At 52.1% G+C, this 12,523-nt stretch overlaps 2 protein-coding genes across 2 annotated transcripts in view; both read right to left on the bottom strand.

Moving 5' to 3' along the window:
* The window catches only part of ENTREP2 (endosomal transmembrane epsin interactor 2), a 147,547-nt gene that overhangs the window by 38,812 nt on the left and 96,212 nt on the right, over positions 1–12,523 (bottom strand). The window lies entirely within an intron of this gene.
* Positions 945–2,892, bottom strand: NSMCE3 (NSE3 homolog, SMC5-SMC6 complex component). Its single transcript, XM_055141662.1, has one exon. The coding sequence runs from the start codon at positions 2,807–2,809 to the stop codon at positions 1,877–1,879; it is 933 nt and encodes a 310-aa protein (XP_054997637.1). The 5' UTR covers positions 2,810–2,892; the 3' UTR covers positions 945–1,876.

The following is a 12,523-nucleotide window of genomic DNA, read 5'->3' as shown; positions in this document are numbered from 1 at the left end:
AGTACCTAGGAGACCGGGTGTGAGCCCTCAGCACCAAAGAATCCCTCCCAGCTTTATGGGTACCCAGCCACCCCGCACCACCCCCTGCCAAAAAAAAAAAAAAACCCATAAAATAAATGAGAAACTTTTAAAATGGTGAATGCACTTTTGCTTGTTGGGTCACCAGCAGCTGTACTGGAGCCATGGAGAAAAACTGCCCCGGGAATGTGCTTTTGCTAGGCCGGCTCCACAACCCCACCCGGAAACAAGCTTCAGGATGTGGGGTCGCTGTTTCTGCCAGGAGCCAGGAAACCGGCTTCATCAAGTTGGCCTCAGTGAACTTCTGGAACTGGTCCTTTAAGAAGAAAAAATGCTCTTTGTACATGAAACAAAGTGACTTCAATTTATAAAAACACAGAGTGCAATATCACCTTGCAAGAGTACACGGCGTAATACCAAGGATCTAAACTGATACACAAACTCAGGCCTCTCAGGACATGGGGGCTGCACCACCGCCACCTGCTGTGTTGGAGGGCTGCAGATTGGAGATAAACAGTGCCCTGGAGAGTCGACCGCCAGCATCCTACAGCAGCACCGAGAGGAGTGTTGCTCCTCGGCTCCGGTGCAACTGCTGATGGAGCTGAGCAAGGGTCTCCCCCACCACACCCATGCCAAAGCGAGCACTGGCTTTAGAGCACTGGCGTTAGAACACAGCAGAGGTGGGAGCAGAGAAGAGGGGCCAGACAACCAGCAGGAAGCCCAGCTAGAGTCTCGCTGTTGTACTTTAGGAGCAGCCAGCCAACTCCAGCCCCAGCAATGACCCAGATCAAGATAATGTTGGAAAACTTAAAAACAAAATGTAACAGCACAAGGTCAAAGTGTACTTTTAAAAATTGCTAGGTCTGGAATCACACTTCTCTCTCTCTCTCTCTCTCTCCCCCCCTCCCCTCCACCCTCCCTTCCTTTGCCCCAGAAGTCCTTCCTTGTCACATTTCACGGGCCAGGAAACATCTTTAAACAAGCCTACATTCAAGTATCACTAACTGGTAGAGCTGGGATCTGAACCCAAGCAGTCTGAAGGCTTTATCTGCTTTTTGTGATCCGCAAACAAACATTTGTTTTTGGGCCACATTAGCTGTGCTTAGGGATCACTCCTGGCGGGGCTCAGGGAACCCTATGGCGGTGTCAAGGATCAAACTCGGGTTGGCCATCTGCAAGGCAAGCATCATACTATCTGTTGTACTATCTCTCTGGTCCCAGAATAAAATTTATTTTACAAAGTGATCCAATACATATACATAAAACAACGTGTATCTACCCCGGTAACACTAAATACTAGTATTAATATACCTAGTAATACTTAATACCAAGTAACACTTCAGCTACAAATCTAATACAAATGTGAAAAGTTATTTGGAAAAATTACTATCTACACATATGGTTCAAAACGAAGAATCACACTTTTATGCACCATCAATACAATATAAAGTGGCTGTTGAGGTTAATAAAATGGTAACAGGCTTATTATGTTCTTTTTAATATAAAAATGATTTTATTTCTTTTATAAACTGGGATTGTTAAAAGGCCACAGATAATTCTTGGCACCAAAGCAATTTCAGGCTAGCCTCTGGAAACATCTGCCCCGCAGCCTGGTTTATAGACAAGTTTTCCAACTACAGCTAGCAAAAGAAACGAACCAAACTCCTCCCCCAAAGTAGAGAGCACAACCAAAGCGAGTAAATTCCCTCTCTACTGTTCTGATAAACGGAACTCTGGGACCCAATAACTTATACGAAAACAACAAGTCTATAAAAGCCCATCCCAAGGCCCCGTAAGTCTCCTACCCACAGCTCCTCGCCTCTGGGACCCCCTCGAGCCCAAGAAGGCTCCCTGCGGTCTAGCTCTTGGCATTCGCCAAGAAGGAGGCAAAGTTGGTGATGGTGGAGCTGGAGGCAGAGGAGGAAGCGGAGGAGGAGGCGGACGAGGAGGCGGAGGCGGTGGCTGGGGGCGCCGGGCCGCTGGGCTGGGGCCGGGAGCGCGCCTCCTCGTCGGCGAGGGCCTCGCAGTACTGCGCCGGCCAGTCCTTGGGGTCCTGGTTGTGCACCTTGGCCACGAACTTGAGCACCTTCATCTTGCTGGTCTCCAGGAGCGTGCGCGGGCCCCACTGCAGCTCGTAGTCCACCGGGTCGGTGTGCGGGATGCGCCGGTACTCCAGGTACCGCTGGCGCACGAAGTCCTCCGTGATGAGCTTCTTGGGGTCGCCGAAGATGAGGTGCTTCTTGGTGGGGTGGACGCCCAGGCGCCGCAGGAAGTCCCACACCTCCGTCTCCTTGATGGAGTTGCCCTTCATGAAGATGAGGCCCAGCACGATCATGAGCAGGCCGGCGGTGGGCGTGCCCTGGTCGCCGCGCACCTCGGCGTCCTCCTCCACGGGCTCCAGCGTGTTGACCAGGATGTAGGTGTTGCTGCGCGGCTCCAGCTCCACCAGCCTGTAGCCGAACACGTCGTGCAGCCGCTCGGCCGCCTGCCGCAGCAGCTCGCCGAAGATGTCCTTGTAGTCGCCCACGACGTGCTTGAGGATGTCGGCGCGCCGGATGGGGATCTTCCGCTGGTCCTTGACGAGCAGGAACTGCACCAGCTCGGCCACCTTCAGCTCCAGCTGCTTCGGGCTGCGCGGCCCGAGCGACGGGGAGCCCTCGGGGCGCCGGGCGGCCTGCAGCGCCGCCGCCGCGCCGCGGGACGTGCTGGGGGACTCCTGGTCGCCGGCGCCGCGGGCCCAGCTCCGCTCCCGGTCGCTCGGGCGGCCGCGGGGCCTCGGCTTCTGCGACATGGCGGCGCCGGCGCTGCTCGCGGGGCCGGGCGAGCGGCAGACGCGGCCCTTAACGGGCGGCGCGGCGGCGGGACGGCGGGACGGCGGGAGGGGGCGGGGCCCGCGGCGCCTGCCGGTGACGTCACTCGGCGCGCGCGGCGCCTGCCGGTGTCGTCACACGGCGCCTTCCTGTGACGTCTCAGGGTTGCACGCGCGCGCGCGCGCGCGCGGCAGCCGCGGACCAGCCCAGCGCGTGGCTTCGTGGTGGTCGCGGGCAGTGGTTGTGGCCAGCTGTGGTCAGCGCTCTCACGACAAGGGTTGTCCTTGTTCAGAGTTAGCAGGGAGAGAACAAAGGCCAAGAGACGCAGGCGAGGTCTAGAGAAAAAGCCTTAATTAGGGAGTTTGGGACGCGGGAGCATTTTTTCAGGGGGTGAAAGGGGGCCAGAAGTCAGGTCACGGGGAAGGGAAGAGCGTGAAAGTGAAATCAAACACTGACCTACCTCACCCTTGCAGCTGCCACTGGACCTAAAGGGCCCGAGACCCGGGAGGCCGGACTCCTGGTTTCTGCACGCGCCCCTCCCACCCTCCACTCCCCACGTCCAAGTTAAAGCCCCTCCTGACCCCTCGCCCTGTTTGTCGGGTGACGCGGGAGCACAGGAACACGAAGTGTGTCGTGTAGGTGGGGTTTCCCGTTCCCTTATAACGGTTTCAGTCTTTCTACATTGGGTTCTGGAAGGCAATTAATTAATTACACAGCCCCACAAGGCACGTTTCAGCGGAGCTGTTGACTTGGACTGTAAGCACGAATTTCTCTCGGGAAGCTTCTGCTTGCTTACATCAACTCCCACCCACCAACCCGATTCTAGCACAAGTTGTAAGACCGCTGCAAGCAGAGACTACTAACCCAAGAGATTACCGTTTAATTTGAGGGTATGCTCCCCAAGACTTGCCATAACGCGAATCTCTTAAATGTTTTAACTGTTGAAATGGCAGCCTTCGGGCTCAGAATTGAGTACCATCCCTCATGTGCCCCATGTGCTTTGTGCGTGTGTGTGTGTGAGTGCGCGTGCATTTTTTTAATTGTGCAAGGCTGATAGAATGAGTCATTTCATTAACTCAAACCATCAGCAACTCCCTGCCATTACTTCCAGAGATCTCGGCAAATGTGTTCTGTTCTGTTTACTGATCGGCAGAGAAGGAACTGCATTTTCCTTTGTCTTTTGAAAGCTGCCCCAGAAAGTGGATAAATTCTTCGGAGAACCTAATCAAATTGAGTTCTTCTTTAATGCAAATATATTCAAAGGGAAGCAATTCAAAACACATTATTTGAATAATAGCATCAAAACACCACCTTATTAAAATTTCATTAAATGTTAGTAGCATAAGATTTTTGTTTGTAATTCAATATGAAAATGCAATCGGATAATGGCAACTGGAACTGCAATGCTAAGTATAAAATTACACTCCATGTAGTGAGGCGAGGAGGCTGAAATCTGGTGGAGGATGAGTAATAACTGTCTGTTCCATACACCATCCGACGCAGCACCCTCAAGCATCAATCTTAATGACAAGCCTCCTAAGGAAAACAAATAGATCATCAAAGCATTCATTTTTCTACAAAGACAAAACTTCATCTGCTTCAAATTTCCCTGAAAATGAAAATCTGGACTTAAGTTCAAAGAAACCCTGCAATTAAGAATTCTGCAGAGTTGGAGAGACAGCTATAAGGACAGGAGGGCAGACTCTCCATGCAGGAGTCCTGGATTCAAACCCCAGCCCTGCATGGCCTCCAGAGAAGAAACTGGTATGGGTCAAACAGAATTCTGAGAAAGTTTCCTTTTTCTGAGTACAAGTTTTTTTTTTTCAGCAACCAAGAGTGACAGAAATGGAAGGCGAAAAAGCATAATCAAATTGGTCTTTCTATGATTCTTCTGTTTGGGGGCCGCTGCAAGGCGGTGCTCAGGCTCTCTGTTCAATGGTGACTTGTAGCAGGGATCGAATTCAGGTCAGCTGCATGCAAGGTAAGCACTGTCCCCACTATATTCTCTCTCTCTTCTCAATCAGTGTTTCTGAGGAACTGACTGAAGTCACCTCGATGCCCGACAGGCCAGGCTACTGTTGTGAAGATGATCAGTGTCTGCCAGTGAAGTCCCACTCAGAGGGCAGATGGTCACTGCCTGGAAAGGGTAAGAAGGGATGACCACTTTGACTTCTTAAGACTGCCCTCTCTCTTGACTCTGTTCAGAAGAAGGTGATAAAATCCAGAAACACTGACAAGGTGGTAGTTCTGCCTGCCTGGTTAGAAGAGCCAGACCCACACTCCACTTTAGCCAGACAGGAGAAACGAAGGTGGGGAAGGTGGTGATGGTGGAGATGGTAATACTGGGTGACAACTAAGGATTTTACAAAGGGAGGTCTGTAGGAGGTCTAGAATATTTGGGGCCATGCACCTTCACATAATGTCCTACTAAGGCCCGAGCAGGGATTGTTTCTCCTGTCACAAAGGATGTGTACAGAGCCTATGAGTCACCCTTTGGATGTGCTGAAGTAGGCAGTGAGCGAGCCACCTGGTACTGGAGCTGTCAGTCTGTCTCAAGGGCAGAGATTCAGAGAACGCAGACACAGAGGACTTGAAAGAGCAAGATCTGGATCCAGAAGGACCCGATTAGAAATCTGTGTGACTTGGGGAAATGATTGGCATGCTTTTCTATTGGCACATCAACAAAATAAAATGCCTCATTCTGACTTCAGGGGGCAAAGAGATGTCTCTCTCATTAGGTGACGGGGCGGGAATGGAGCAGGGAGCTTATAAAAAGGAAAATACTGGCATAAAATACAAGGCTTCCTGGGGAAAGTGCTCTCTCTCTCTCACTCTCAAGAAGTCTGGGGAGGACACACACAGAAATCTTGAACCCGAGCAACTTGCGGCAGAGATGGCCTGGGACTTTGCAATAGGCTTTCTCTGCTGGGCCGATCCAGACGGGGGCAGGTGCCGTCCCACTGCCGGCCCTCTAAGAGCTCCAGCGGTCGCCATTTTATTTTTTTATTTTTGGGTCACACCAGGCGATGCACGGGTTACTCCTGGCTCTGCACTCAGGAATTACTCCTGGCAGTGCTCAGGGGACCATATGGGATGCTGGGAATCGAACCTGGGTCGGCCGCATGCAAGGCAAATGCCCTACCCGCTGTGCTATCGCTCCAGCCCCCCCTCCCCCAGTGGTCGCCATTTTATAGAAGCCAGCAAGAAGCACCAGCTCCCACGTGGCCACAATCCAGAGACACACACAGGAATCTCAGACACGAGCAACCTGCAGCAGCAATTTCTTCAGATCCTAATTATTAAAATCTTAGAATTTCCAAAGCATGTGGCAGCTCTCGCGGCCGCATGACATTATATCCATAACAAGCAATACAAAACACATTGTCTAGCAATTGTATTTTCGGCAGATATAAGGGGAGGTAGGACTGGTCTCGAAATATCGAAGGTAACTAAAGTAGAGAAAAAATACTTTGCAAATTGTCTGCCACCCAAGCAGGGGGAGGTATGAAAAGGAGGGGGGTGGGATATTGGGGATTTTGGTGGTGGGAAATGTGCACTGGTGAAGGGATGGGTGTTGGATGACCATATGATCGAAGTTCAAACATGAAAATTTTGTTACTGTATCTCACGGTGAATTAGTTAAAAAAAATTTAAAAAAAAGAAGTTTGGGGAGACAGAGATCAAGCTGCTATTATTTCCTTTGGCTTGGGGAGGAGCTACCAGCAGAATCTGGTATCGAACCCAGGGCCACACACACAAGCATGGTGTGCCCTCAACCACTGGAGCAGCAACCCCCTCCTCAATAGCTAATTTTTTTTTTGTCAAAATACAATCTTGATTTTCTTTCTTGCTCAGGAGACCAGCGGCAGGTGTAGTTTCAATGAATTCTAACTCCACCATGAAACTCTAACTCCACCCAGCAGTGATGCACATTCAAAGTCTCTGCCAAGTCAATGTGATTTAAATAGAGCGCTTTCATTTATTTATTTTTGCTCTGCCAGGGAAATAATAGGCAGTGGTTTTAAAAGGGAAATATTTTCAAGCACTTTATGTTAATACTCTGCATACTTTTATTACTAGACCAACAGAAGGGGGGGATTAAAATTCTTTGAGACAAACCCTAAACTCGCTGTGATTTCAGATGCACTGAACAAAGAAATGCTTGCTACCAATTGCTCCTCAGATGTCTTCGCCTAATTAAATGCTTTATTTCATCTCCTTGGTAGCAAATGTCTGCTCAAAAGCTCTAATCATCATTATTATCTCCCGAATTCTCTTCATCCACCGGAATGAAGCGGAACCAGAGAAAGGTTCTGAAGAATTTTGATAGCAACCCCATACTAGAGGCAGGTAGGACTTGGGGGAAGGAAGGGCGTGATCAAAGCACGGTGCCCTTCATGCTCAGCTGGGAGCCGTCTTTGCCAGGGGAAGAAAGGAGGCCAGTGTGCAGCCCGGAGGATCTGTGGATTAGCAAGGATGGTAAGCCGCATTTGGGCCGAGGGGGTACTCAGACTGTGCTGGGGGCCAGCGAGCCACTGCCTGACCCCAGGACCATCTGGCAATGTGCACTCGCTAGGGGAGAGGGGTTCAGAGATTCAGAGCAGGGGAAATCCTCTCCTGCCCAGTATTTCGCTTCTGAGGGCCCTGGCCTCAAGCAATGGCATCACCTCCTACCTCAAGGACATCTAGAAACTGAGCTGAATTGGGCACCTTGAAGCTGATAGGCTGAAAGGGACACAAACTCAGGTGGAGAAAGGGCTGCAGAGGAACTGACTCTTGAAACTGACCAGGTTCAAGGCCCACACAGATAAGGGCTGCTAGTCTGGTCCTTGCTGTCCTGGCTCCCTCTGCCCTTACTTCCTGGGGTGAGCCCCGGCCCTGCTCTTTATGCTTCTGTGGTGTGTCTGCTTCCCTGTTTCTCCACCCCCAAGCAACGCCCAGGAGTAGACAGAGGAGGCCCATGGGAGGAAACGTGAGCCAGGGGGTTCCTGTTCTGACATGGTCAAGCCACAGGCCGCAGTCTCCAGCTCTGAGCTCAGGAGAAGTGCAGGACCACCTGAGGGGGTCAGACCCCTGTGGTGGCACCGACACAGTGGGATGTGACCGGTACTGACAAGGGGACCATGTACAGAGGGGTCTGTCAGGACGCTAAGCCCTCCTGGTTCCTGGCCCCGATCTTGCTCGTGCGATGCCCACCCTTAGCCAACAGCTCCTGCCGAGTGCCCCCTCAGCTCACTCACCCCATTCCCTCCCACCCATGAAATGAACCCGGCTTTTTCAGTGCCCCCGAGCCTCCCAAACCATCCTCCAGGGGACCATATCTTCAATTCCCTGTCACACGTCTGAGTTGGTCCCTGCCTTTCCCCTACCCCCCCCCCCCCACTTCCTGAGACCCCTCTTTCCTTCCACGTTGGTCCTGGGCTTTCTCAGAAGGTTCTTTTTTTTTCTTTTTTACTTTTTGGGTCACACCCGGCAATGCACAGAGGTTACTCCTGGCTCTGCACTCAGGGGATCATATAGGATGCTGGGAATCGAACCTGGGTCGGCCGCTTGCAAGGCAAACGCCCTACCCGTTGTGCTATTGCTCCAGCCCCAATGAGCAGTGCTTTTGTCTGGGCTCCTGGGCACCCCCAACTCTGGCCTTCCTTTCTATCTAGGATGGCCTGCACTCCCAGACTAGAGAACCATGGGGCTTCAGAATAGGTTCTTTTACCTTCCTGGGGCCATAGTTACTGTGGGTGGGGGGAGGGCTCCTCAAGAGGACCCACTGCAGGACCCCATGCTTTATGGCAGGGGTGCATGCCCAACATGGGAAGGGTGAGGGAGGGGTAGCTCAGGGGTCTGGGCACCAAACAAATGCTGGGCCCAAGGTCAGGAAGCAGAATCAAAGGCTTGATTCTATAAGAACCCAGACAAGGGTCAACTGGCTGGCCAGGGGTTCTTCCAAAGCATCATCAGTCCTGCTCTGCCCCCCCGTGATGTGCAGGTGTGGGAGGGCCCAGCAGTCTCCATCAGGCACTGAGTCCCCCCATCCTCATATTCCAAAGGGTAACTAACTCCCTTCTGCCATTCCTGTCTTCCCACTGAGCTGCAGCGGCCCTAAGGGACTCAGTCTTCCCCACCTCCAGATGTTGTCTGTACCAGCAACTGGGCAACTCCAAGCCCCACAAAACCACCAGGGCAAGCAAACTCAGGGCCACTGAAGAAGAAGAGACAAAAACAGACGCGACCGCGTCCCAGAACTAATAGAAGCCACAGAAATTGGCGCAATAAGCAAAATCTCCTGAGAACATGGAAGATGTTATTAGAGCACAGTAAGGTGCTTCCAAACAGAATCATGCTCGATTTTGTCATTTCCAAAGACAAGTGACAAACGGAACAAAACAATCCCCGCGGGAAAGCCAAGGATGACAGAGGAGGCAGAGTCACAACACATGCCGGACAGTGGCGTAAGCAGGACACGAGTGAGATGCCAAGGTGTGCAGGCTTGACGCAGGGCGGCTAGCTGGTCATACACTAGGAGGGGTCATTCAGATGCTCTCCACCCCAACAGAACAAAAGTGAGCCTCACCCCCATAACAGGAAGGGTTCTGAGGAAGCAGAAGAAAGACGCATCCGGCAAATAAATTCTGAATTTCAAGGAGAAAGACAATCATACAGGCTTCTTAACACACAGGGCAAGCTGGGCTCAGAGGCAGTCCGGGAGGCGAGGCCCCTGCCCTGCAGGTCACATCAGCCGTGACCCCAGCCCATCTCTGTCACCCATATGGTCAGTCCCTGTGCTCTGAGCCAGGAATAGCTCCTGAGCATCGCTGCTTCCACAGCTGCTTCTGGAAAATACCAGACTAACATCATATTTCTCTTTTGCTAGTGTGGACATGTGTGGGTGACAAAATCCCAATGACACACACGGGTGACGGAACCCCAGTGGACACACATAGGTGACAGAATCCCAATTAGTGGCCAGGGAGAAGCCGGCAGGATGGCCCAGGAACTGTCTACCCAGCAAATGATGGTAACCCTGCGAAGCAGCCAACCCTGGCAACACAGAGTGGAAAGGACAGTGTCCTCCACAAATGCTCTTGATCAGTGGGCCCTCACTGGTCCTACCAATTGTCCTCCTTGGGCATGAGCAATAGCACAATGGGGAGGGTGTTTGCCTTGCATGCGGCAGACCTGGGTTCAATCCCCGGCATCTCATATGGTCCCCAAGCATCACCAAGAGTAATTCCTGTGTGCAGAGCCAGGAGTAACCCCTGAGCATTGCCAGATGTGACCCAAAAAGACAAAAAAAGAGAATAACCTACCAATTGGCTTCCTTGCTTGGAACCAAAAGATTGATCCAAGCAGAGCCCAGGAATAAGAATGGGGAGACAGAGTGGAAGGAAAAGGAATTCCGAGGGTCTCTGCCAAGAGCTGCGAGGCCAGGGAGCAGCTGGCACTGCCACACAGAAAGGAGAGTGATGGGTGAGTCCCGGATGCTGCAACCCCTGCGTTCCTTCCCACGGGAAGGCTTTGCTTCTGCGATAACCCTGCCTCACCGCCACGCCCAGAACCAGCTCCACGGTGTCCCTGCAAATGTATGAACAGCAGCAAAGCATGGCCCTTGTGGATATTAAAAAAGATAAGCGAATGTTATAGCCTACAGCATCTGCTGATGCAGGTGAGAACAAATAAAAGGAGCAATTTCCTTTTTAAAAAGAATACAACAACAAGACAAGAGCTGGAGGGAGAGGCGTGATGGGATGCGATTCTGGGGTGTCTCGGTGTGACCCCGGTTCACTAGGTACAGACAACAGCTCTACCCCCCAAAACTTGATGCCAAAAATATTTGAATTGACCTGGGAGAGTGAGCCTATAATTCTACATACATCCCTCAAAAATCCCAAATTTGGGGGATGGGAGGAAAACTGGGGACACTGGTGAAGGGACTGGTGTTGGGACATTGTGCGCCTGAAGCCCAATCATGAATAACTTAGTACCTTTGTCATTCATGGGATTCCACAGAAAAAACATTTTTTTTTAATTCCAGACTTTTCTAGCAAATTCTACCATGCATTTGAAGATGAGTTTTATACCCCGCTGAGGATTGTGAAGGAAACAGAACTCCACTACTAAAACTGAAATAAGGGCATTTTGAGAAAGCAAAGGTGAAACAGCCAATTTTCTGTGTGAATCAAAAATCCTGGAGAGAATGTTTTGTCACTATGCAAGGGCTCACACCCACAGCCTCACACGCCAGGCCTGCCCCGTTGCTGGAGTCATGTCTTTGGCACCTGAAAAAAATCTTTGAATAACAAAATCGAGCATGACCTGGGTAAATGCAATTGAGAACCGGTGGGCTCCGAAGCCATACAAAGGATCTCCCTATATTAACAGGATACAGGGCACTACCACAGAATTATGCGCCACCCAAATGACTACAGGGCAAAATTCAACACCCACATTTAGTTTCAAAAACCCAACAAAACAGGAAACCGAGTCAACTTTGAAACAGGATCTCAGGAACACAATCACATACTTCCGGTACAAATCCTGGCACAGCTCTCCCTGAGAAGGTGAGCAGAAGAAACACCTCAGCACTCTCGCCATCACCCAACCTCGGAGCAGTGAGGGAGCGAGCTGGGAAGGCTGGGAGGAAGCTCCGCGGCATTTCCTCCCAGACACAGAAAAGAAAAAGAAAAAATGAGACATGAGGGGAAGGACGAGATGGTGAGGGACTGGGGGCAGGAACAGGTGGCCTCTCTAAGGCCAACGGCCATTCACCCCATTTTATATTTTCAGTGACAATGGAATAAGCCCAATGATGATGTAACAATGTCCCCAGGTCCCCCGCACCCCTGGGTGTTGTCTCAGAACCGGCTGCTTCACCCCTCACGAGCCCGGGGTCTGTCCCAGCCCGGAGATATGGACCCTCACTGTGGCTGGCTGTGAGCAGGGGAGGGGAGGATGTGACGGTTGAATCTCATCTGGGGTCACAGGCCTGCCCCGCCGAACCCCAGGCGATTCTCCAGGGGACACAGTGAGGAAGTGCCACGATGACAGAAGCTCCTGAGGCTCTGCTGCTGATTTCCTCCAGCCACAGGGAGCCCCCTCACGGGGCAAGGCCCCGGCAATGCCCACGGAAGTACCAGGTGCCATCAGGGGCCACAGTCTGAGCAGCCCCAGAGAGCAGAAACAGCCAGGCGGCCACGCCAAACTGCGGCGCCACATGAGTGTCAGAGCGCACCAAAGCACACAGTGCTGCCCGCGGTGTCCACAGGCAGCCTGGTCCAGGGAAGAGGAGTTCGGGCAACAGCCACTCCAGTGACATGCTCAGCTGTCCCCGTGTCGCCCCACGGGCGCGGCAGAGTACCAGCAACAGTCCCAGTTGTTTCCTGTTTCCTGTGGGGTTGACAAGCTGCCTACAAGACTGAAGAATGAAAGGGGCCATGAAGAACCTGAACACTCAGGTTGTGGACCCACCCGAGATCTGCAGGGACAAAGTCAGTGGATTCACCCGGGTCTGCAGGGATGAAGGCAGTGGATCCACTCGAGATCTGCAGGGATGAAGCCGTGGCTGATATGCCACCTCACAGTATGAAGCCATGCATGCTGCCTCCACGTGCCATGTCCCTACTGTTAGGGAACCCCCGGTGCTCTCCAGCTTACGGGGGCCAGGGGTGTGTGAGCCCCCCAACTCGCATCCTTCCCCC

This window comes from Sorex araneus, chromosome 6 (genome assembly GCF_027595985.1).
Source record: "Sorex araneus isolate mSorAra2 chromosome 6, mSorAra2.pri, whole genome shotgun sequence".
NCBI lineage: Eukaryota > Metazoa > Chordata > Mammalia > Eulipotyphla > Soricidae > Sorex > Sorex araneus.
Note: the sequence above shows the minus strand (reverse complement) of the source record. Positions and strands in the feature narration are given on the sequence as shown.